The sequence below is a fragment of the Bemisia tabaci genome, chromosome 5, assembly GCF_918797505.1.
Source record: "Bemisia tabaci chromosome 5, PGI_BMITA_v3".
NCBI classification, from domain to species: Eukaryota; Metazoa; Arthropoda; class Insecta; order Hemiptera; family Aleyrodidae; genus Bemisia; species Bemisia tabaci.
In genome coordinates this window covers 15408205-15435470 of record NC_092797.1, presented here as the reverse complement: position 1 = coordinate 15435470, position 27266 = coordinate 15408205, and the positions used below count along the sequence as shown (strand labels likewise).

At 39.8% G+C, this 27266-nt stretch overlaps 1 protein-coding gene across 2 annotated transcripts; it reads right to left on the bottom strand.

Moving 5' to 3' along the window:
- Positions 1 to 3231: 3231 nt before the first annotated feature.
- On the bottom strand, positions 3232 to 18913 carry LOC109042224 (regucalcin). Of its 2 annotated transcripts, none has more exons than XM_019058866.2 (6): positions 18442 to 18913; positions 12032 to 12227; positions 10652 to 10858; positions 9689 to 9901; positions 5645 to 5757; positions 3232 to 4827 (listed from the first exon to the last, which is right to left on the bottom strand). In XM_019058866.2, exons 2-6 carry the CDS (start codon positions 12195 to 12197, stop codon positions 4597 to 4599), a joined length of 930 nt encoding a protein of 309 aa, XP_018914411.1. In that variant the 5' UTR covers positions 12198 to 12227; positions 18442 to 18913; the 3' UTR covers positions 3232 to 4596. The 2 variants fall into 2 exon arrangements, with proteins under 2 accessions (XP_018914411.1, XP_018914410.2); XM_019058865.2 differs by lacking the exon at positions 18442 to 18913 and adding an exon at positions 14660 to 14816.
- Positions 18914 to 27266: the final 8353 nt, after the last annotated feature.

Here is a 27266-nt window from a genome sequence, read left to right as displayed (position 1 = left end):
CATTAACCATTACTTACGCATCCTCACAATTTTGGCCAAACTTATGCGAATGATTAAATAAATCTACCAGGAAAAGTGTGTGACTTCAATTGTGCACACTTCGCAATTCGCGGGTTCCAGATGAAAAAAACAAGTCTCCGAAAACATGATTTTTCAGTAGAGGGAGAGAAATTTCTATTAAGTAGAATAAACAATTTTTATGCCTCCACGCCAGGGTCGGGTCTAGGAGGTGGCCACATGGGCCGCGGCCCATGGCGGCAAATTTTGCAATTTTTTCAAATATACGTATCAAAAGAATAAAAATAAAAATCGGATTCAGAAAAAAAATACAACCGAGATTAAGGTGATAAAATCTCTCCTTTCATGAGAGTTAAAGTATAGTCATTTCTAATTTGTTCGTCTTTCGGTGATACAAGAGACAGCACCTTTCATTAGTCGAATTAAGAGAGAAACCAAACACGCAATTTGGCCTGGAACGGCGCGGCGCAGAGAGCAATAATGACGAGGACTTGAGATGAAATGGAGAAGCCCTCGGCGCCTCGGCACGCCGCGCTGGTCGGTATGAAACACATATTAGCGCCCATGAGAATCCATGAGTACTTCACCCATTGCGTTAAACACAGTCTTGCACAGTGCGGTCAGCAGCGGGTGCCGTGAAACGCATAGCGCCCACAAGAGTGCAGGAATACTTCACGCATTGCGCCTAACGCACAGCCCGATCGCCGGTTCCCTCAGCGCCTACAAGACTGCATGAATACTTCACGCATTGCTCCAAACACAGTGCGGTCGGTGCGGTGGCGAAAGTTCACATTAACAGCATTCATGTTTACTCTTTCATAATTTGTTCGTTCATCTCTCATAAATGAAATGCCTTGTCCACACAGAGATAGGTTTATGGAACTTAACTTTCGCGGAAAGTTCCGTGAATTTTAGCTAGTGTTGACATGGCTTTCGCAAAAAGTGTGTCCAACACAAGTAAACGCGTCTTATGCACCCCTCCCCCTCCGGCACGCTCACTTGAAGCAGGTTTGTATTGATGTTTTAAAACGAATGAGAAGGGGACGGAAAAATTCAGGCGGCCAATAGGCGGCAAGTAGGTAAATCCGGCCCTGCTCCACGCCATGCCAATCTTACATAATACGTTGCTTTTAATAATGCTCATGCAGTAAATATGTGTAACAAAATGTAGTATATTTTTCAAAACCTTGAAGATAATAAATAACTTTTGGTCAAAAATATAAAATTGGTGTATGTCCGGCCATCTTCGATCAAAAATTCAAAGAGTAGGTATTGCGAACAGTGAACTGATTTTCTTTGGAACCATTGAATCAATTTTTTAAAATAAAACCCTAGCTTGTATGATAATTTCATTTTAAGTCTCATGCATAATTATATGCATGAGACTTCTGTGCTGTGAAAATGTATTTTCACTTCCAAGATTACTCTATCTCTTCATGTCTCGTCGAAAGACATGGTTAGACTTTTTTTCGACAATGACCCAGCGAGAAGGATCATCAAGCAAGAGGAACTTGTTTTTTACGACGAAAGGAGTCGTCATGTAACTTAACCACATACTGGTTATGTTGCGTGGTCGGGGTAAAATCCCCTTCAATTAGAGTTACTGCAACATGCCATACAAGAGCGATTACTGTAAACTGCCGTCCAAAGTATCCACGCCGGATCCCCATTCGACATTTTTTTGATATTTTTCTGACAAAATACTATTTTAAGAGGAAAGGGACAAACATTCATCCTTCATCCTTTATTTTTCTAGTCCATTTTGACATACCATTAGGAACTCAAAATTTAAAAAATGAAGCCTTGTCACACTTGGATTTTCTTTTAATAGAACAGTATGTGTGGAGGAAAATTACAAAATTTGTAATGGGGTTACGGCGTTTTTGCTGTGGACAGTGGCGTGGCGTGCTTTGCGATGTATCGATTGTTACGCCACTTAAACCTATGGTTAAGAATCGATTATTAAGGTGTTCGCTGCGAACAACCTGTCTACCCATTCTTTTCCATAGTTTTAAATGACTTAACAATCGATATATCGCAGTTCACGCCATGCCACTGCCGTGGACGGCAGTTTATACGATGAACAGCGCCTGTTCTGGGAATAGTTTTTTGAAGTCGAATAGAGTTCTCGTATCCACAAACACAAGGCATTCTCATCTCTTAAGACGGTGCCATTAATTTCTTCCTTAGAGGCGCTGACACAGATGGATGATCTCTTGTATAGGTAGAGTGTAAACATGCGGACGAGAAAAATAAAAAAATATTCACAATGAGATACAAATGTCCACGACAATAGGTAAAAACTAAGTGAACGATGGGAGAAATTTCTTCAAACGCATTGGGAAAATATGCTCTCTCGTGAACAAAACTAAGGACGAGCTTTGTATGAATAAAACAATGGTATTTTTTTAATTTTTTTTTTATTTTCTTTTTACACCAGAAACAAATAATATGTGCCGTTTTTGTGCAGTCACTTGCGAGTACATAGACTTTTTCAGTGAAAAAACCGTGAATGAGTGGAGTTAAGTTGCCGGCAAACAAATTCATGGTTTCGAGCATCGAAAGAAGATTTTCGTATGTGCGAATGAGGGCGTTTGCCCAAGTAAGCGGAGAGATGCAAAAATGGTGCGAAATTAACGTGATGATAAGCAGAGACTATGGCACTTAAAGTTTTCTCTTCCTTAAAATATTACACAATTTTTGTAAGTTTTATGAAATGTGCTGTGAAATCATTCAGCATAGACATTCAGTACTGAATACCTGGTAAAAATTGGCAGTAGAATCTGTGTTCCAAAATACCATAGACCTACAGCCGGCTGTAAGATTTCCAATAGCTTCTATAGCCGGCAACACAATTTCTTATAGCCTTTTATAGCCGATGGCGATTAAGCAACAGCTTGGCGATAAAGTGTATGCTGAACGTTACTAATTACGGATGCTAGGACTTAGTGAGTATTTGGACTACCGCTCTCTTTTTGGGCCGCAGTATCTTGATTTAATTTGCGAGGAAAGCTCCGTACTTTTGAAGGATGCCTGACATTTCTAATATGTTGGAGCGCCTTTAATTTCGTATGATACTGTGCAATACCTCTGGTGTGAAATAGTTGCTTCAAGCGCCGCGGTACGCTGCGGCGGGCGGGCAGCCAGCGCTGAACGCGCATTGGCGCCTGCAAACCTAACAGGGATACTTCACGCATTGCGCAATGCGTGTAGTTTCCCTGTTAGGTTTGTAGGCGCCAGTGCGCCGCCGCGCCGCGCCGCTCCGCTTTGTGTTAGGCTCTAATATTTAATCTCGCGGAGTCAGCGTTTTTCAACTAATGACTTTGAAATGTTTGCACACTCTGTATGGATTATTCTCATTTTAATTGATGAAAAAAAAATATGTAGTAAAGGAAAATATAATGTGAGTTTTGTAAATATTAAGGTGATTCCGTACAAACTTTAGGATTTACAAAGCACAAGAATTTCTACACAATTTCTTAAAGCCTTTTATAGCCGATGGCGAAAAAGCAACAGCCAGGCGATAAAGTGTAAAGCCCGGTGATAGGAACTATAGCCCGGCTGTATAATATTTTATCGCTTCGTGTAGCCCGGCCGTATGATTTTTTCCACTTTCTACAGCCAGCTATATGATTTTCTATCGCCCTCTTCAGTCGGCTATAAGAAATCTTATGGTATTTTGAAACGCAGCTTCTATCGCCAATTTTCACCAGGGTATTGAAATCCCCCTTCATTATTATGCATTTTCTATACGCAAATACACAAATGTTCTACCGGGTTTTTTTTTCTTAACGATCTCTATATCTTCCCACCTTACTACTCACATCGAAATCCAACATCACTTCCACTGTCTTGCTGAGGTAAAAATGGGGGTTTCAGCACTTCAACCTCGCAAATTATTGCGCATATCGATGGAGAAACTGCAGCAGTGCGTAATTCGATTTTTGACGGTTTTTAGTTAGCTGCATCAACGTGTGGTTGAAGATGTTTTCTATCTGCCATCAACAGATTATAATCGAAAAAAAATGGGGAAGTCACCTAAAATCGTAGAACTTTATTCGCGTATCTCGGATGTCATTGCAGAAATGCTTTTATCGTGATCAAGTGGCAGTTTCCGATTATACAATGATTGATACAGCCGAATGAGATCAAACTAAAGCTTCTGATGAGGAATTTTAAGTGTGAAACTCTTTCTCCGGTCTCTATATGATCAAAAGTTACCACCAACAAGTTTAAAACACTATTTGCAAAAATGCGTATCCCGTGATTAAGTGTAAATTCTTGCTGCGAAAACGTGAATCTCGGGATTTCTGCCGTAATTTCTAACTGTTCGCAAAATTATTCAAAATGCTCATGAAGTCTAGACAAGCAACTTTTTCTTGCTATCCTGAAGAGTTACTTTACTTCTACTGACAATAAGGAGGAATGTAAACAGTTTTTTTGCTCTCTTGAAAAATCGTGTTTTCCGGAGATACGCACTCTTATTACAGTTTCACGGTTCACCAGCGCAGCGATATTCACATTCTTTAAATCAGAGTGCTCGTGCATTTCAACGACGCGACAGGAGAGAAATGTAGTTTAGTTCAGTTTAATCGAAACGCTGGGTGTGCCTTTGACACCGAGATTGGTAACTTTGAAAGTTTGTCCAGGTTGTGGGTATTTATCTTTCGGGTTGTTCTTGAACTGGTTTGCACTCGTGACGTATAGTTCGTCCAAGTTCGGACCTCCAAATACCACTGACGTCACTTCCCAGCTTGGAATTGGTAGCGTGTACAGGAGTTTCCCCGTGTCGGGGTCAACTCGGATCACCTGGAAATTTAATATAGATGAGAAAAAATTAGAATATGAAAATTCGTACATCCAGTTGAAGAGAAAGTCGCACATACGAATGATGAAACAGAGCTCAAAAATGTCCGGAGAATTAAAAATAATGGGTCTTTAAAGAACTGAAAGTAATAGAGGAAAACAGATGTGTGAACACATCTTTCTAATATTCATTCGGTGATTGAAGTTAGTGTGTTTCATTCTGAAAAGTAAAAGCGGATAGCAGAAACCGATCAGCAGCTCTCGGTGAGCCTTCATTTAGAAGATTATGCAATTAGCGCTCGGCGACGTTCAAATAGTTGCTTGTCGCGCCGCGGCGATTGATTTTTCTGCGAATCATTAATTTTTACATTGTAGTACTTTTTTTTCTCTTTTTTTGCAATTTTTTTCCTTTAATTTTGACTGTACATTTTTACTTTATACTTCAACTGTATTCCCAAATTCACCTCTTAAGGTCTATTCATTGCAGCGCGGTTAGTACTAAAATGAATACACAATCCGTTTCGAAAAGAAAATTAATGTTGTGAATTGAAACGAATCTAAGACGTAAGTCCTCAGGCTTCTAGGTTTAATGTGAGCGTTCATCAACATGTGTATGTGTGCGTACACAATACGCACGATTTTATAGTATGTGAATAATTTTGATTTCTAATACAAATATGTGTAAATAACCATAACTCTCAATCAATAATAATATTATGTATGCGTGTAAGAGAGATACACTTGTTTATTTTTGACGAATAGGAAAGCAGAGCTCATGATGAGGTGCTCTGTAAAGGTTACCCGTTGTAATGTTCCTCACCTTTGCACCGGAGTAGACAGCGACCCATAGTTTACCTTCGCTATCAATTGTCATGCCGTCCGGGAATCCTTCCACGTTATTCGCTTTAAAGTCGAAAACTGTCCTTTCATTACCTGCAAAAATGAAGGTGAACTGCGGAAGTTAAAACTTGTTTGAGAGTCTATAGAAAGGAGGGGCATTAAGAGGAGAAGAGATTATTAAGAATTTGAATTCCTCCGAAGAAAGACGACCTTCCGATCAATGTATCACAAGCGCCATACGACGGTTAAAAATGTCCGCCGTCATTTTATTTTCTTTAAAGAGAAATTTTTCTACGAAGCTGTCCAAAAATTTCACTAAATTTTCTTAGTGCTGCCGCTAAAATTCAGTGAAATTTTCAAACAGATTCAACCAAAAATGTCTCTGCGAAAAAATAAAATGGCAGCGGAAATGTTTAAACGTAGCATGACTCTTGTGATACTTTGGCCGGAAGGTGACGATGTGAAGGAGGGCTTGGAATTGACTGCCATAATTAGTGTATTTTCCGAAGGAAATACACCAGTGTTCGAAACTCACTGGCGCCAACGCTCCAAATGCGCCTAAAAAATCGGCCAAGGCGCCTAAAAAATGAAGGCTCTGCGCCAACGTGGCCCCTAAAAATTGCCCCCTAAAAATCTGAATTTTCATGTCAGGTGATTATTCGAATTTTTCAACACTATACAAGTGAAAGCTTTTACTATTCTTCACGATTTTATCCTTTGCGCTTTTGTCTTCCCCAAGTTACAGCTACTTACTAGTTCTGTTGCGAAAACATCTTGCAACTAACTTTTTACGAAATGCACCGTAATACATAGGCAATAAAAAGTCAATTTGGCCCCTAAAAAATCTTCAATGGCGCCTAAAAATCGGGCTTGATGCGCCATTTGGCTCCTAAAACTCAAAGGTGAGTTTCGAACACTGAAATACACTATTTTTTTTATTTGTATTTACAATTTTAGGATGCATGATATGCATCACATATCTACAAATCGACGGTGTGAGTCCGAAGCTACGTATCTCATTTGCGGTGTTTGAAAATCTTGGCTCCTATTTTATTTCTCGAAAGGAAAACAAATCGACATTATTCTTTGGAGTCTTTGCAAAGTTTTCTTCGCACATGGAAGTAAAATCAGGCCAGTTTTTAAGAATTGCCTTTGAGAAACTTTCTATCTAAAAGATAGAGTATGATAGAAAGTCTGCGACGTTGCAAACCGAGATAAGTGGTTCCGGACTTGTATTGTCGGGAGGCTCTACTGCGAATACTCCTGCTCTATGTTTATGTTAGGTGTGCGCTAACATGAATAGGAGTAAAGCATAAGACTAGTTTCTAGGAACAGATGCTATTTGTTTTTGGCACTCGCAATTTCAGGTTATTCTTAGAAGGAGCTATTATTCCAGGTCAAAAAGAAGAAAGGAAAGTTTGAAGTGACTCTGTTGAATTAAAACTAAGTAAGAATTTCGCCTTTCATTCTGGTAATGAAAACTCTTATAATCCACTACTCATCATAATTTTAGGAAAAATTCCTCTGTGTCATGCGTAATAAAACATTTAAATTTTAATTCTCGGATTCTCTGCAAAAGAGAAGATCCATGGACAATCTTTAGATAATTATACGCTTCAAACTTGGATGCAATTTGCATCACGCCACCATGTTCGAGGACGCGAAATTCTCAGCGTTTGTCCTTTTGTGAAGACGATATGTAATTTACATCTAGGTAGTTTTAAGATTCCTTACCACATCGTTTCCTAGACTTTTTAATTTCTATGAAAGAATATGCGACCCCATTCTTGCCCAGAAATGAATAATGGATACTTTGAAAAAGGGCCTACAATAATTTGAAGCGAGACATGAGGATTTAATTCTTTCTTCGTGACGGTGAAATTATTTCCACGTGGAAAATTACTACGAATAGCAAATCCGCTCACCGTCCTCTGTGGCGAGGCGTGATAGGTAGTGGACCATCGATACTTCCCAATTTGAAACTATGGTAAAGAATCGATCTTAAGAGTACTCGTTGTGAATACCCTGATGCTCGATTATTTTCTGAAGGTTTAAATGGCAGATCAATCGATTCATCCAGTGGCGTGGCGTGCTTTGCGATATATCGATTGTTATGCCATTTAAACCTATGGAAAAGAATCGATTATTAAGGTGTTCGCTGCGAACACCCTGTTAATCGATTTTTCCATTGGTATAAAAGGCAGATCAATCGATATATCGCAAAGCACGCCACGCCACTGGATTCATCCAAAAACACGACACGCCTCTGATTTTCTTGTATAATGAAAGGGGAAATGTCAGGCTTCGTTAGAATATTTTTGTAACATTTTTAAGGATTCAGGGGCAGTGAAGAAAAGGCAAAAATGAATTCTTCCATATATTTTTTTTTTTGGTCACAGCTGGAGGACTGAAAATTAACCGCTATAAAAATGTAATTTTCTTGTAAAAGGGGATAGAAAAAGTGGGCTCGATAGAATGAGTCTCCCGTTACATTTCTTCTTGGACGAATTTTCCTTAACATATTTTGATCCTCGCGCTTTGAGCTGTAAAAGGTTCATAGAAATGCCAAATATTTTTAAAAAATAGAAATCACCTCATTGATCAAAGTAAACCTCTCCTGGAATCACGTGTGTACACATTTTGCAATTGGGAATTATAATTTCTGCCTCAGTTTAGAAACAACGTATGTACCATTAATTTCTCTATGCACATAAATTATTTCACGGATGAGCCAGAAATTGCAGTTCCGAACTGTAAAATGTAGTAAACTTCTGTTTTATCTTCTTCCACCCCCTCTGCCAATTGAATCAACGTATGCGAAAACGTCCGATGTCCAAGACGGTGTCTCAGGATTTGAGTAGACAATTTCGTTGTAACTTACCCTGGTAAAAATTGGCAGTAGAATCTATGTTCCAAAATACCATAGACCTACAGCCGGCTATAAAATTTCCAATAGCTTCTACAGCCGGCTACACAATTTCTTAAAGTCTTTTATAGCCGATGGCGATGAAGCAACAGCCGGGCTATAAAAAGTATGCTAAACGTTACTAATTACGGATGCTAGGACTTAGTGAGTTTTTGGAATACTGCTCTTTTTTTTGGGTCGTAGCATCTTGATTTATTTTGCGAGAAAAGCTCGTACTTTTGATGGATGCCTGCCATTACTAATATGTTAGAGCGCCTTCAGTTTCGTATGATACTGTGCAATACCTCTGGTGTGAAATAGTTGCTTCAAGCGCTGCGGTGCGGCGGGCGGGCAGCCAGCGCATTGGCGCTTACAAACCTAACAGGGATACTTCACGCGTTGCGCAATGCATGAAGTATCCCTGGTTGGTATGTAGGCGCCAGTGCGTCGCCGCTCCGCTTTGTGTTAGGCTCTAATATTTAATCTGGCGGATTCAGCGTTATTCAACTCATGATTTTGAAATGTTTGCACATCCTGTGTGGATTATTCTCATTTTAATTGATGAAAAAAAATATGTATTAGAGGAAAATATAATGTGTGTTTTGTAGATATTAAGGTGGTTCCGTATCGAACTTAATGATTTCCAAAGCACACGAATTTCTACACAATTTCTTATAGCCTTTTATAATCTATGGCGAAAAAGCAACAGCTAGGCGATAAAGTGTAAAGCCAAGCGATAGGAACTATAGCCCAGCTGCATAATTTTTTATCGCTTTGTATAGCCCGGCCGTATGATTTTCTCCGCATTCTACAGCCAGCTATATGATTTTCTGTAGCCTTCTTTGGCCGGCTATTAGAATTCCTATGGTATTTTGAAACGCAGCTCTTATTGCCAATTTTTACCAGGGTAACGACACAAGATGGTTCAAGACGTTAGGAGTGTTGAACAATTTTATGAATAATCCCTTAAGTGTAATTAAACGTTTACAAAAGAGATCGACCCTATTCGTCAGTGTCGTGGGACAAAAGAAACACACCGCAATTATGAAACCCTGTATTGGACAACGGACTTTTCGCATGCGTCGATTCAATTACAACTTATAATCGTGCGTTACTTACTGATGGTACCGCTGGATTTGTCATAATCATATGCTTGCACTTTAAATTTAAATGAGTCGATGTAGTAAAATTTCGTGTGATCTGGACTCCACGCGAGTCCGTTGGAGATGGCGATTTCTGAGAGATGTCTCTTTGGCTTTGATCCTTTGTCAAAGCTGTACAGATGGGACGAAAAAGGGTAGTTATCAACTTCACCAAGGTGCAGCATTGTCCCTGAGAAAGCAAAAATTCATAATATGTGTATGGAAATAATGAAATTTAAGGGAGAAAAGGACTCATAAAGCAGATTTAAATGTTTAATATAAATGAATCCATACATTCGACAAAATTAAATTTTAAACATTGAAAGTGACGAAGTTCTCCAAAATAAATATGACGCCAAACATACTCTTGCAGTAGATCGTAGGATAGGACCTGTTTTCTTACATCCAAAGTCATAATTTGGTCCTTGAATTTTTGCAAGGGAGGAATGAAGTATCAAAACTTCTTTTCACGAAAGGAGAGAAAAACACGTATTCACCTATACGTATCCTGCGCGACCAACTCAGCGAAATATGGACATAACGCCTTGATGCAACTATTCGTGTTCTGTGGATGTGCGTGTTGCATACACGATTATTTGAAGGCATTTTGACTTTCCTTGCCCGTTCAGTCACCACGCGTGCTGGCGACGACGTCGCGTCGCATCTGTTAAAACACCTTGATGCAACTATTCGTGTTCTGTAGATGTGCGTATTGCATACACGCTTATTTGAAGGCGTTTTAATTTTCCTTGTCCGTTCAGTATTTATTATCCTTAAGGTCACCTTCGCTGCGCCTCTCCGGTGCAGTGCTTATTACAAATCATACATGAACGCCATTTGAGATTCCAGACGTTGCCACATTGATTCGATAAGATAATATCTTATAAAAAATATAAGTCTTTATCGACGAAATAAATAGAAAAGTAGATGTTCGACTTACCCGCCCACAACCGGCCGGTGGGGTCCACCTTGCCGTCATTCAACCGGTTTCGTCCCCGGTCTTCCTCTGCGCTGCAAAGGACTTTGGTCGCAGTCGGTTTGTTGCTTTTCAGGTCCCAAACCACGTGCACGACGTCCCGCTCCAGGCCAACAACAAACTCACTATCCTCTTTACCCTCAACAGGTACGACAAATGACACCGTTTTTCCTGTCGATATCAAAGCAAGTCATTAACCGGCATAAAACACCATTTAGATCATTGCGATTTGAAAATGAAAAAATCATGTACATTCTTGGTTCTAGAGGGGTCCATCATGACTGTGCTGGCGTGCTACGGAAGAACACCGTATGAAAATTCGAGAGTTGCCAAATCTACCAGGGTTCAACATGTATTTCTGAGGAAAGTTATGCATATATTTTTGCTTAGATTTTCAGATATTTTGAAGTTAACTGCAAAAAAAATTGCCTGACTTTTAAAGAGAAAGATTCGAAAATTTTCCACTAAAATCGGTTCTTTTGTCGGAGAGTGACGTTTCCGTGAATCTGAGATTGTCGGCAACGTCCCTCTCCGCCTCGCTATCGCGGCCCGAGCGCGCATGCGTTTGCGTCTGCGCACTCGCGGAGGCCGGCAGCCAGCGAGGCTGGTCTCGCGCTGGCGGAGCAGGAGCAGTCAGTCGGAGAAATGATCTAGCTGTGGCTCATGCCTGCGATCTTCCTTCACTCAATTTTCACAGCCAAAACCCTACCTCTCTCTTTGGTTTGTCATTGTCATCCGAATTTTAGCTAGTTGCTCTCTTCTGCCCTTGTTGGCTGCTTTCTTTCCTGATCAGGAGCTACGCATTCCGACGTTACGCTATTTGCGGCAACGAAACGGAATCGCGGCAGCTCTAGACAGGGGGCCCAGCCAACACTCCCGTAGAGCCCTGGTGATCCCCACGAGGGGGATCCCCACACTTTATTGAAAGAAATTTGGCAACATCTGAAGGCTCATATAGCGTTCTTCCTTAGCACGGCAGTGCGACTGCGAATCAATGAAGATTGCGACCTCTCAACAAAAATCAGTTAGCCATGAAAAACTAGAGTATAATTTTTTAGTGTCTTATTAATAATGTTGCTTACAATCATGAAAAGTGTGGGCTAATCTTTATTTATTTACTCACTAACGTTTTCATGTCAGGCGTTATGCGTTACGCGTTACTCTTATGATTATATATTATTCATTTGATTTATTTCTTCGTTTATCTTTTTCATTTGTGAAAAGTAAACTTTTTATAATATCTTTAAAAGAGAGCCTTGCTTCCGGTTTCATCGTCCACTCTTTGATTAGATGGGGGTATTTTTGGTATCAAAGGATTCAAAGGGAGCTGTGAGGTGTACTTGCCTTTGAGTTTGCAATGACTATGCTCATTTTTGTGCGGGACGTATCGATGTATTGCCGACTCTACAATGTCAACATAATACAAGGTTTTGGTCTTTTCATCCCAGTGAGGTCCTTCTCCGAGGCTCAGTTGTGGTCCGATTGGGGTAACTTGAACTTTTGATGACATTTTGATACTTTTAACTGTTAGATCGTTCACCTATAGACAGTTAAAAAAAATATTAAAATGTAAAATAACCTCATTTTCATGGCTACCTGGGTAAAAATTGGCGATAGTAGCTGCGTTTCAAAATACCATAGGAGTTCTTATAGCCGACTGAAGAAGGCTACAGAAAATCATATAGCTGGCTGTAGGAAGTGGAAAAAATCATTCGGCCGGGCTACACGAAGCGATAAAAAATTATACAGCCGAGCTATAGTTCCTATCGCCGAGTTTTACACTTTATCGCCTGGCTGTTGCTCATTCGCCATCGGCTATAAAAGGCAATAAGAAATTGTGTAGATATTCGTGTGCTTTGTAAATCCTTAAGTTTGTACAGAATCACCTTAATATTTACAAAACGCACATTATATTTTCCTTTACCACATATTTTTTCTCATCAATTAAAATGAGAATAATCCACACAGAGTGTGCAAACATTTCAAAGTCATGAGTTGAAAAACGCTGACTCTACGAGATTAAATATTAGAGCCTAACAAAAAGCGGAGCGGCGGCGCACTGGCGCCTACAAACCTAACAGGGATACTTCACGCATTGCGCAATGCGTGAAGTATCCCTGTTAGGTTTGAATGCGCTAATGCGCGATCGCGCTGGCTGCCCGCCCGCCTCGCCGCGCCGCAGCGTACCACGGCGCTTGAGGCAACTATTTCACACCAGAGGTATTACACAGTATCATACGAAATTGCAGGCGCTCCAACATGATAGGAATGGCAGGCATCTTTCAAAAGTACGGAGCTTTCCTCGCAAAATAAATCAAGATACTACGGCCCAAAAAGAGAGCGGTTGTCCAAAAACTCACTAAGTCCTAGCATCCGTAATTGGTAACGTTTAGCATACACTATATCGCTAGGCTGTTGCTTATTGTTAGTCGCCATCGGCTATAAAAGGCTATAAGAAATTGTGTTGCCGGCTATAGAAGCTATTGGGAATCTTACAGCCGGCTGTAGGTCTATGGTATTTTGGAACACAGATTCTACGGCCAATTTTTACGAGGGTAGAGACTAATAATTATTGTAAGAATGCGTATCTCTGAGTGCGACGTTACAAATCTCTGCATGCTCTTTGCTGAATTCCAAAGCTAAGCTAAACTAACCGATAATTTTTCTCAGAGTTTTCTGTGAATTTTCTTGATCTTTTAGAGGATACTACACTGGAAAAAAAACACATTGGATCTAGAATCCAGACTCTTGAAAACATCGACAAGAAAAAATACTCTTGATTCAATCATATTTAAGCTTAAATCAAAAGGAAATCCGCTCAAATTAAGAGGCTTGGTTCTTGATTTAAGCAAAAATCCGATTGAATCAAGAGTATTTTTTCTTGTCGATGTTTTTAAGAGTCTGGACTCTAGGTGCAATGTGTTTTTTTTTTCCAGTGTATGGATAGTTTGCTTTTGAAAAAATAAAACATGTATGGAGATTTTAAGACGTCGCAATTGAGATATGGTTTTTTATTCAGCCATCATTTTTTCATCCCTTTGTCTGCGCCTTACGTTTTTATTTTATCCGAGCCTTTTCTTGGTACCTTTCTTTTTTCCCCTTTTCACAATAGTAAAAATGTTAGCTTAATATAGAGTTATTGGTTGAAGACTGTCCATTACAACCCTGATGAAAATTCATTTGGACCGCGTTAACAGAAAGGAACCAACCAACATCAGCTATTGCAAAATTTAACAAGGCAATTTAATTTTTTACGAGAGAACGTTTGTGTGGCTTCCTTTGAAAATTTTAAGCAATTTGCTTCACGCTATGGAGAAAATCCACTGAAATTTGCACGAAAATCCGCTCAACCGTTTTCATGTAATAAATTAAATTGCCTAATTAAATTTGGCAATAGCTGATGTGGCTTGGTTCCTTTCTGCTTAACGCAGTCCAATTCATTTCCTGATGTATGCTCAAACGCGCCCTCAAAATAGTGCATATGCAATACCAAGACAGCATGAATACTCCTTAAATGAGACACTTATGCTACTGTTACACATTGAATTCTCGCGTGAGGCGTGTCTTGTACGTTTTGTAGGTACCTATGTTTAACCGAGGACAGTTACAAAATATTGCATAATACGCAAACGGCCAAATCGAGGCCACTAGTGTAAACAAGGGCGCAGAGTGATTGATTGAAGGGTGCGTAGTATGCCGATCCTTTCCCGCCCACGTTTTCGACACACACCGCATCGATTTCTTTCTGATTTACTTCCTGGGTTTGAAATATCTGCTAAAAAGAACCTACTACCTTTGAATCATTGACCCAGTATAAATCGATCCGGATCCCAACAAAACTAATAATCTGGACGTACCTTTCACAAACAGAATTTTGAGGATATCAGAGGTATGAAAGAAAAAAAGAAAAAAAACGAAAGTAAATTAAAATTAGTAGCAGGGAACAAATAACGACGGTAGAAGTAGTTTTACCTTTAAAAAACACCGATGGAGCCCGAGTAGTCTTGAAGATGATTCTCGAAGCATATACTTAGCAAACGAATTGCACACTAGACCGAGAACATGCGATCTAACTAAATAAACTAAATATTGATTCTTTTTCAAGAGAAGTATTTGTTTCGCTGTTGATTTATGGTCAGGTATTAATTACTTTATTTTATCTGCCTGTTGGATAGGAAAACATTGGTTTGAACTGCCTATCTAATCTAACGACCCGACAAACGTAGGTACCGACTGGTGCCTTGAAATACGCACCTCCAGTTAGGCGGATTAAACTTTAATGGTGAACTTTAAAGTTCAAGATCTTTTGTGTTCTTATTAAATGAAGCATGGAATCCGTTACGCTGTTTCAAAATCTCCATCTACTATTTATTTTTTCAATAGAGGTTTTCGTGAAAATGTAAAACTTGGTGTAAATTAATAGAATTTCAGACTTTTTTAATAGTTACTTAACATGACAACAATTCGTCAACTTTGCTCAAAAAGAATGGTTAGAATAAATCATCAAGTTTTTAGAATTCAAGAGAGTTAAACCTGCGAGATGTAAACCACCTGTGACGTAATATTTACAAACAAGGTCATTTTAGGTACTTGTACAAAGGGCTGGACTCAATGTGGAGTTTCTGAATGTCAATCTTATCTCTTTTTCTCCCTTTTCTGTATCATGGAAATTTATCGGAAGGAGATAGGGGTAACAAACTGCTGTGCATTTCGACGGCAAAATGTGAAACCACGAATCTCAGTTTGCGACGTTGCAGACTTTATGTCATAGGTACTTAGCTGTTTCATCGGAAAACTTGTTCTCGTAATTTCTTGAAAATGTCCTTGACGTTTTTCTCTATTTGCAGAATATTCTGTATGAATTGCAAGCTATAAAGTTGGCTCGTTTCTCACCGAAAAAATAAAATAAGGACCGAGCGGAAATTTTGAAGTACCGAGATTGAAATACGCGGTTCCGCACTTCGCTCATCGATATGTTTCAAAAACCACGCATAAACGTCATGATAAGCATGATAACCGTCAATTCAGTTTAAAATAAGTTGAATGAAAAGCAAATGCAAAAGTTTCCTTCCAAAATGACGTGCTTGCTCCGTAAAAGGATTCTATCAAGGAGCTAAAGTTGAGGTGAAACATTTTAAATTCAAGGTAATCGAAACTTTAGATCCGGTCTGATCAAGGTTCGAAGCCACCAATGAATACTTAGTGATATTCTTCTAACTTTGAAATCTTGATGCTGATTTCTTCAAATTAGTTTTCGTGGGTTATTTCCGAAGAGAATGACAAATTTTCCATCCAGATCAATATCACATGATAATAAACGCACGCTCTCGCCCATTTATCTATCCCAGCGAGGAACCGTAAACTGCAGTTTATCAGACGTGTCCGGCTTCCCTCTGCAATTCCCGAACATCGCAAATAATAGAGGGAAAAACAAAGCAAAAACTTTCACCAAACTTTGATACAATTGCTCATTTGGACGCATTCAAATCAAAAGGAATCGTATTTATTTTGACATGAGCCCTGTCGAGCATGTACTCTTATGGATCTCAGGGCTTGTGTCAGAATGGATATGGTTCCTTTTTATTTAAACACGTCCAAGGCACCTGACTTAAGTCCACCAGTTAGCGATAAGATCCATGATAAATTCGATGAGAAGTTTCGGGGGATGCAAAAAGTGATGTGAAATGTTGGGGGTAAGTTTCGGGGTTTTCTCTCTCCACTATACCTTTCTTCCTTCCCGCCCTCTACATCCCTCCTCCTCGTCCGTATTGTTTTTTTCCACCTCGGTTGCATCAGTGATGAAAGCTACAAACTCAATATGAGCTTACAAGATAGTATTGGGCTAACGAGCTCTAGTGAGTTTACTAGTTCCGGCAAACTCACTAAGTAAAACGAGTTCATCAGTTCTTGATAATGCCAAAGTTTTCATCAAATATTTTCATTTAACTTTCAGAAGTAAACATGTTTTGGTTGATGACTAAAAAAACTTGTTAGCAATTTAGGGAATTATAATAATTCTCAGTCCACGAAAAAAGTTATTCGACTTAGTTTTTGGAAAATTACAGATGCCCCAAACGGCCTGCAATTGGCTCCAAAAGGTGGGAAAAGTGCATTCTGCTCAGATTTTCTTACTGAGCCGCGTTGTAGATAACGGAATTCGTGTTTCAGATTCGATTTTCTTACTGAGCCGCGTTGTAGATAACGGAATTCGTGTTTCAGATTCACATGCTGGACTTTCGCTCATAATTAAAAATGTGACTCTTTGAAAATGTATTTGAACTTTTCTCTCGTTTGATTTTGAACATCCAGCAAATATATTCCTACAATGTAAGACTTCAAATTAGAAATTACAAAAAAGAAAGAAAAAAAAAGTAGGTTGCATATAGACTAAAAGGTGCGCTTTTTAGTGAGTAGACTGTGTGCAGTGTAGAAATTTCTATCGTTCGTATCAGATCACGGATCAAGACTGGATCATCAATTTTTTTTTAAAAAAAAAAATAGAGTTATAATATATTTTCGTCATCAAGTGGAATTCCTCCATCCTAAGAAAATATAGTAGACAAATGTAACGCCAGTAATGATGCGTACTGAGTTCCAAAAATCTGAAATTATATAGTGGAAAATGTTTTCCCCAAGATTTCCTTTCAATATCCTAATCCGATATACATTTAATTTCTGTAAATGAAATTAAAAGAACAAGATAAAAAAAATATTTAAAAAAAAAAAAAACTCAAGGAACGGGCCACAAATAAAGGGCTCGGGGTTGGAGGCATTCATAGGCACAACTAGACATTTTTGCACTAGAGGCGTCTCGTTATATTGAGCGGCTACATACTCATACACAGTCACATTTGGACGTATTTTTGCCAAACAGAACTATGTGCATTAAGACATGACCCCTGAAACACATAAGAATATATGCATGGCAGGGCTCACGTCATAATGCACTAGTTCCGTTTGGCAGAAATACGTTCATTTTTCAGGGGGATACCGCGCGAGACACTTCTGGGCGGAGATCTGCCCCCTGGGACCCTCTCAGCAATATACCCCTCCCCTGGGCTTGATGATTGAATCCTTGAGCTTATAATTTGTCCTTTTGAATTTATTGAAGTTCGAAAAAACATGTTGAATTTAATTACGCCTTATGCGAATAAAAATAAGGCGTCTTATAAAGTTTGTAACAATTTAATTACGAAAAATATGAAAACATAACATGCACTGAGAGCTGGCAGGTTTATTATTTAGACAAAGTCTTCAGACAGCTCGTTTCAGACTATTTGAAAGCTGGGAACACCGAAGCCCCATAAGTAAACGTATGAAATCTAACCTCACCGACAGTTCACTATAAACTACTAAACTGGATAAATCAACGATTACGTCACGTTGGATTAGGTCATTTTGAGTTACGTTTATCAGTACCAAATTGAAATAATATTATTACGTTTAAATACTGATAACATATAAAGCTCAAATTACCTAATTTATTCGTGTGAAATAATCGTGTTATCACCGTACCGGAGCCAGTTCAATGAACTTGAGAAAAGCCCGCCGGCCTATGCTGATCGCCGATTGGTTAAACGTTGAGGTGGGCGCGGTTTTTTAGTTTTGAAAATAAAACGGCGATCGCACTCGGTGATTCTACCGACCCTGACTCAACACTGCGTGACAGACACGCAATGACGCAAGGTCATGTTAATTTACCCGCGGGATCTAATAAGCTGAAATCTCGTATGTACTACTGCAGTGATACTTACCGCGGATAAAGCGAAATGCTCCCCTCGTCCGAAAACACTGAGGCTCCGTTATCACCGACACTTATTTAAACCCTTCTCGGGGCAGCGTGATAAAAAGTAATCAGCGAAGCCGCCTCGAATTTTAACTTGATAACCGTCGGCGACGATGCTCGTTTATTTTTAACCTTCCTTCGGGGAGTTCCTTCCGAGCGCGCTGCGTGCATGGAAAAAACGCGGAGATTCTTACACTTCGTTCCAGTGGCAAGTACACCCTCCACTCCCGGTGCTTTCGATGCTAATTGCTCTAACTGGTGGGTTGGAACTGGCCGACCGGTAATTTGCACCACATCGGTGATTCGTGCAGTTTTTTTCGCCAAGGCGAGATTGGACGAAACACTGGCGTGGCTTCTGCAATTATGTAATTAAAGGACGCAACGCTGTCCCGATACCGCGGATGCCTCGGTCGTCGCACAACTTGTCAACGATTTTTCCGACCAGCATCGTCGCCATTCATCTCCTAGCCGAGACGCAACGCTCTCTGGTTGAGCCTCCATCAAACTTTTAATTATTCATGCGCTGAAGCCGTTTTCACACGTTTCAAGTGGGAGCCGCAAATGGCTAGATAGCCGTGGCTGCAATCGATTTTCAGCTCCGCGCGTCATCGATTGCACCGGTGACTCCATTTGCAGCGCCTGCATGTAATGTGAGAGAACGGCTTATAATTCCCCAAGTTGCATGTGGTTCTATTTTCTGTCTAGCTTTAATTTAGAAATTGTCTATTTTCTAGACAGAAAATTAAAATAGAAAGAAAATGGAAAGAAAATAGATATGTGTAAAATAGAAGTAAGAAAATGATTTAAAAAAACTTCTATTTTCTTTCTATGTTCCGGACACTCAATACAAGGAAAACAGACAATTTTGTTGTCTACATTCTGTGTTTTTTTCTATCTGTTTTCTGAATTTTAAATGTCTAAGAAATAGATGAAGAAAATATCCAATTTTTCTCTATTTCCCATCAGGTTTTTGGATATTTTTTCCTAAGGAAATAGCCCTATCAATTTTCTAAACGGGAAATAGATCCATTTTGTACACAGGAAACAGACCTATTTTCTTTGGTGAATAGTGACTCTCACTTTAAGTTTTCTGTCTAATTTCCATATGCTAGCTACTTTTTCTTTATTTTCTAAATTTTTTTTATTAATTTTTTTTAATGAAATATTTTCATTTTCTCACTTGGGTCCTAGTGTCTAGTTCACACACTTAAAATAAGGGATAGAAATGGAGGTCATCGGTGCGCAGTCGAGTGGTTCCCTGACATTGCGTTTTTTAAGCCGCATCCATCGAAATAAAAATGACTTGGTAAAACTGAAATTTTGGGATACCGGAGGAAAGTTCAGGATAGTTGGATTATTTTTCGCGATAAGGAACCACTATCTCTAGCTCTTTCGTAAAAGCACATATCTGCAAAGGGAAGGCAATAGCATGTATGTTGTTTCTAGAATGGGCCAGAAATAGTTGCTCCATATGGCGAATTGTAATCCAGTTTTAAAGTCCCAATAAGCAGGGCCGGATTAAGGGGATGGCCACATGGGCCGTGGCCCATGGCGGCAAATCTAGGGGGCGGCAAAATTTGCACTTGTTTTAAATGTAGGTATAAAAAAAAATTGAATTTAGAAAAAAAATTACGAACGAGAAAAGGCAACAAAATCTCTCATTTCCTGAGAATATAGTAATTTCTAATTTTGTCGTCTTTCAGTGATACAAGAGACAGCACCGCTTTAATTAGTCGAGTTAAGAGAGAAACCAAACACGCAATTTGGCCTGGAAAGCGCGACTTAAAGAGAAGTGATGACGAGGACTTGGGATGAAAAGGAGAAGCCCTCGGCGCGGCGGTCGGCATGTAACACTACACATATTAGCGCCTACAATACTTCACGCATTGCATCAAACACAGTGCAGTCACTGCTGTCAGCGTGAAACGGATAGCGCCTACAAGAATGCATGAATACTTCACGCATTGCGCCAAAGACAGTGCGGTCAGCGGGAAACGCTCAGCGCCTACAAGACTGTCGGAATACTTCACGCATTGCGCCAAACAGCCAAACACAGTGCAGTCTGCGCGGCGCGGCGGCGGAAGTTAAAATCATTATACTACATTTGTGTTTGTTCTTTCATAATTTTTTCGTCAATTTCTTATAAATGGAAGGCCCTGTCCACACAGAGATAGGTTTACAGAACTTAACTTTCGCGCGAAGTTCCGTGAACTTTTGCTAGTAGTGTTGACAGGGCTTTCCTAAAAAATGTGTCCAACACAAGTAAACGCGTCTTCTGATCCTTCCCCCGCTGGCACGTTCACTTGATGATTTTTATTGATGTTTCAAAACGAATGAGAAGGGGGCGGCAAAATACAGGTGGCCCAATGGCCCATGGGCGGTAAGTAGGTAAATCCTGCCTTGCCAATAAGTTGGAAAAAATCTCATAGATTAGAATAAAACTGAAAAAATGAATATACTCATTGTTGTTACCATGATGCGACCAGAAATACTGAATACCTCCGATAAATCTTCACTTGACGCTGTAAATTTCGCTCACAATCAGAGAATGTTTCCGGCGATCAGCCACTGTAACCGGAAATGCTGAATACTTCCGGTAAATATTCACTTGACGCTGCAAAGCTTGTCTCACACAACCTTGGTATTTGATCGGTACACGATCAAAGTAGAGATCTCAAAGTGGCACTAATTCTTTAATTTCTCCGCCGATGGAGATGTTGCATGTGTGAGGAATTCGCGATTTGACTGTTGATTCGTATGTGAAAGTTCGCGAGAAACACGATGGTGCTACTGGTTTTTTCTGAAATCAACTCCCAAGCTCAAAAAAGCTCTCAAGGTGAGGCCAAAATGGAGGGGAAATCCCACCCTACCCTGAGAGTCCACCTATACATCAAGACAAACTCTCCGTGCAAAGATAGGGAGCAAATACATTAGCAGGGTTGCCGTGTTTTCAGTTGTGGAGTCCCCAAATAAAGTGGCAGCCCTGTCAATGTATTTACTCCTTTTCTTTGCATGGAGAGTTTGTCTTGATGTAGACGTGGACTCTCAGGGTAGGGTGGGATATCCCCTCCATTTTGGCCTCACTTTGAGAGCTTTTTTTGAGCTTGGGAGTTGATTTCAGAGAAAACAAGTGGCACCATCGTGTTTCTCACAAACTTTTACATAAGTATCAACAGTCAAATCGCAAATTCCTCACACATGCAACATCTCCATTCAGCATGAAATTCTTTGAAAATTTCAAGATGTGATTCATGATGTGTCCCAAACACATTGGTCACCTTCAAAGATCGTCGGGCCGACATGACAATTGCTAAGAGGCTAACAGTCTACATTGCCATCGATAAGCTTTTTTGAGAGCTCTGCTACTTTGATCGTGTGATACGGGGGCATATCTATCGCGCGTAATGCGAGAGAGTGTTTCCAGAAATCAGTTGAGTAACCGGAAATGCTAAATAATTTCGGTAGATTGTATTTGACGCTACTTTTTTGGGACATCACTTTTTTGGTATCAGGGGGAGGTACCATTGCACTGGAAGTACTTTTTCTGCCTCATTTTGAAGTTAGACATTTTTTTTCGGCATTCCACCTTTAGAGCCTAACTCATGGGCGGATCCAGCAAATTGGCAACGTTGTTTTTCTCCATTTAAATCTATGGAAACTTATCGATTCTTCGAGGGGCCAGGTGCTCCGACAAGAATCGATTATTTAACATAGATTTAAATGGAGAGATGCGGTGTTGCCAAATTGCTAAATCTGCCTCTGGCCGAACTGCAGTAGAGCGCCCCAGCTCCGGTAAGGCCAGCGAAGGGTTTTGGGATCAGAAATAAAAGTTCTGTCAATTTTCAAAAATAAGTCCATTTTTGAGTGGGGCACGACCACTCGGATCAAATCCCGTTAGAGGTAGGAGTAATCTTACTATACAGTTTTATTTGGCTGATCTCTATTTAGCTAAATTTTGTTCGTTGGTTCTGATTTTATCTAGCTCACCGACCGCCACCAGAGTGATACGGCTTAAGTTCGGAGGGAATGCATGCGAGTGGACAGTGTCTAGTTCAAAGTTTCCAGGTAATTCATATCACTGACGTATGAGTTATCAGTTAATTTATCTTAAAATATTCGAGAAATTCTTCTGAAGGTTGTTTACATCCAATGAAGTAAGGTATAACTACTAACAACTGCATATAGTGACTCTGATACGATTGCGATTAGCACCTATAAAACATTTTTGAGAAAAAAGATGAGATCTAGGTAAATTCTTGAGCTCGCCGAGATAGAATTTAAGAGAGACACTAATGAGACACAAAGCCTAAAGTGGGCATCGTTGTTGTAGACAACATTTATTAAAAAATACACCATAATAAAAACTTAACAATGAAGTTATATGTATAGATATATTCTATTAAATCAAAGTTCTGGAGGAACAGTTTTTTTTAAAAAAAAAAGATAGGGAAAAAGATAACATAATTCAAATTACACATACCAAAATAATAGGTACTCTTAAAATGTGAAGTAAACTTTAATGGATAGTTTAGAATGAGTTTTGATTAATTGACTGTTCATTCCTTTTACTTATATTCAATACTATGCTGCAAATCCTGATGTTAATACATAGTTTTTTGTTTTTGTTTTTTTGGTTTATTTTATTCTACATTATTCACCTCCTTACAGGTACAGAAATTAGAATAAATACAAAGTAGTTGTGACACAACTTCATTCTATTAGCATACAAGTATTGTCACTCCATTTATTTTTTTAAAGTAAGGTCTTTAGAAACTAAGGAAGTACAGCTCGTTCTTCTTTTCAAGATTTTTTTGAATTCAAAGAAGAACTTTAAGCAAGGACATCTGTAGATTTCATTTGGAAATCCATGAATATCCTTCAAATAGTATTTTGCAGCATAAGCTGTAGGGAGACTAAATTTTGCTTGATATCATGTAAGCAAAAGTTTTTTTTTTTTTTTTTTTTTTTTTTTTTTTTTTTTTTTTTTTACAATCTGAATTTATGTGAAACACTCAATATCATCAGACGTAATGTTAATATCGTACCATATCTGTTGGGACAAGATATCGGAGGTTACAAATTTTAATACAATGCATTCAAACGTACGTGATCCGAAAAAATATCCCTTTCATCCATAATTTCTCCCTAAGACGACGCAAAATCTTCGCCATTCAATACCTACACAGATATGTAGGTTTGATTACGAGAGTATATTACCTACCGATGCATGCATAATATGTTCGGTTGATTGATAGTGGGCCTCGTAGACTGGCGGTAACATAACGAGAGAGTGAGTATGTTTTGCCTTCAACCTCTCGTGACGCAAGTGAGCTCTCATTTATCTCGCACCGACATCCCAGGAACTCTTGCCATGACGTATCAAATTGGAGCCAAACATCTGCAGGTCGATTATTCAAATCTCATTATTGGAAGATAATACGGTGCGGGCAAAGGCTTTGACATACTGGTCCCTTTTAAATGTTATGTTGAGCTCATGGATCATCCCCATGAAAATAAATTGCTGTTAATAGCGGTCGACCTTTGATACCCGCAAAAGCGGAGGATCCGAAAAATACCTCCTTGTGATTGGCTCGGTCCTCACCATAACCCAATTTTTTTGTCATAGGAACAAGTAAAGAATCATATTTCTCGAGTTCTGGGATCTAAGTGCCAGTGTTCGAAACTCACAGGCGCCAAACGCGCCAAATGCGCCTAAAAAATCGGCCATGGCGCCTAAAAAATGAAGGCTCTGCGCTAACGTGGCCCCTTAAACTCAGGATTTTCACAGGAAGTCACATAAAGAGAGAAAAACAAATCTATTTGAATTGAAAAAAACTCAAAAATTTCAGCACTACAAGTGAAGGCTTGCTTTCTCTATTCTTCACGATTTCATTCTTAGTGCTTTTGTCTTCCACAAGTTACAGCTACTTACTAGTTCTGTCATACGAAAACATCTTGCGTCTAGATTTTCACTAAATGCGCCGTAGTATATAAGCAAAAAGTCAATTTGGCCCCTAAAAAATCTTCAATGGCGCCTAAAAATCGAGCTTGATGCGCCACATGGCTCCTAAAACTCAAAGGCGAGTTTCGAACACTGCTAAGTGCCATCATCGGTCCATATGGACGTATTTCTGCTAAACGGAACAATGTGCACTAAGGCATGAGCCTTGAGATGCATAAGAATATACGCATAACAGAGCTCACGTCATAATGCGCAAAGTTCCGTTTGGCAGAAATACGTCCGTTTGACTGAATGTAGGGATCAAAAATAATGCTCAGTAAAAGCGTCGCGCAGGGAGATGTGGTTGTTATAACTTCATACGTCCTTTACGGCTTTCCAAGTCGCGGCTCGTCAATATCGAAGAGCGACTTATCAAAGTTTCTGTTACCGAAGGCGGAGGGCCACATTCTTGCGAGTTTTTCCGCTTGAACGAAAAGTTTTTATTGGACAACTTCCTGCGGCACTCTAACGCTTCCCATCGGGGGTTGATGGACCTAAGATTAGTCGGAGACTTAAATGAAGGAACGAGAGCCGATGGGCTTAATTGCATTGGAACGTTTCAAAATTTTATCCGACTGCTTCTTCTGAAACAGTTAGGTATATATTACAGGTTTCTCTTATCAGAAATAAAGCACCGCATCACCGTTCTACGGCAACGATTTCTCTGATTTTTGCGGCTATCTACATCTGATAATCTCCGAATAAGCCCGCTTTTTTCAGCTTTTATAATTATGATCCAGGGGTTTTTTTTTTTACTTAAAGTGATAAAGTTGCAAATGTTTTCATTTTAGAATGTAAATGTTTTGTTTTTGTCACAGTTCGTTCCAAAAATTGACCATTTTAAGCTAACTCACGAGGGCCCGCAAAGCGAGCTGTTGAAGGGCTGGGCGGCGTAGCAGCTTGGCGACGTGCCCCCTGGGAAACATCCATTGAGCGAGAATGGTTGCGTAGGGTGTTATGATAGACAATGAGCTCCTTGGCTACCGGCTACAGAAGACGAAGGGCATCACGTCAATTCGCCGTTACAAAAACGCCTTCAACTAATTGTATATGCAATGTGGACATCCATGAGGTACGAATAGTTGTATCAAGGCGTTATTGACATTTCCGCAAATTTTCATCATCAGACACACGGATAACTGGACAGGTTTAACTGGGATCAGCTCAAGTACACCAGACATTGCCTATTTTGCACTCATATTTTATTTTTTGAAAAAAAAGCATCCCTGGTAAAAATTGGCGATAAGAGTTGCGTTTCAAAATACCATAGGAATTCTTATAGCCGGCTAAAGAAGGCTACAGAAAATCATAGAGCTGGTTGTAGAATGCGGAGAAAATCATACGGCCGGGCTATACGAAGCGATAAAAAATTATGCAGCCGGGCTACAGTTCCTATCACCGGGCTTTACACTTTATCGCCTGGCTGTTGCTTTTTCGCCATCGATTATAAAAGGCTATAAGAAATTGTGTAGAAATTCGTGTGCTTTGGAAATCATTAACTTCGATACGGAACCACCTTAATATTTACAAAACACACATCATATTTTCCTTTAATACATATTTTTTTCATCAATTAAAATGAGAATAATCCATACAGGATGTGCAAACATTTCAAAATCATGAGTTGAATAACGCTGACTCCGCCAGATTAAATATTAGAGCCTAACACAAAGCGGAGCAGCGACGCACTGGCGCCTACAAACCTAACAGGGATACTTCACGCATTGCGCAACGCGGGAAGTATCCCTGTTAGGTTTGTAGGCGCCAATGCGTGTTTCGCGCTGGCTGCCGGCCTGCCGCGCCGCAGCGTGCCACGGCGCTTGAAGCAACTATTTCACACCAGAGGTATTGCACAGTATCATACGAAACTGAAGGCGCTCTAATAAATTAGTAGGTAATGGCAGGTATCCATCAAAAGTACGGAGCTTTCCTCGCAAAATAAATCAAGATACTACGGCCCCAAAAGAGAGCAGTAAACCAAAAACTCACTAAGTCCTAGAATCCGTAATTAGTAACGTTTAGCATACTTTTTATAGCCTAAATGTTCCCTCATCGCCATCGGCTATAAAAGACATTAAGAAATTGTGTAGCCGGCTATAGAAGCTGGAGCCGGCTGTAGAAATCTTACAGCCGGCTGTAGGTCTATGGTATTTTGGAACACAGATTTTACTGCCAATTTTTACCAGGGATCCCGGATTTACTTGAAAGAGCCTTGTTAAAAATGGGTCGAAATTCGCCCCTTTTTAGACCCTCGATTTTGCAAACGGGAATTGCGCCAAATTGTTGCATATGATGCCCTAAGTCTCTGGTAAAAATTTCAGCTTGAGTTGAAAAGTGGTTTCGGAGATACGGCGGGGGGGGGGGTGAAGTGGGGGAGTTGAGCGGCTGGCGTGCGCTATTTCCGCGGCTGTTCCTCGCCAAATCTTCGTTTTGATGTCACCCGTTACATGTTTTTTTATGTAATTTTTCGCGTACTTTCCATTTCTGGCCTTAAAAATTACTTACAACCACTTTCCAAGGCGCTAGGGGGTAAAAATAGGGGTTGAGCGGCCAGCGGCGCGCTCTTTCCTTGGCTGTTCCTCGCCAAATCTTCGTTTTGATGTCACCCATCACATGTTTTCCTATGTAACTTTTCGCGTACTTTCCGTTTCTAACCTTAAAAATTACTTACAACCACTTTTTAAGGCGCTATGGGGTGAAAGTGGGGGTTGAGCGATTTGCGGCACGCTCTTTCCGCGGTTGTTCCTCGCCAAATCTTCGTTTTGATGTCACCCGTTACATGTTTTTCTATG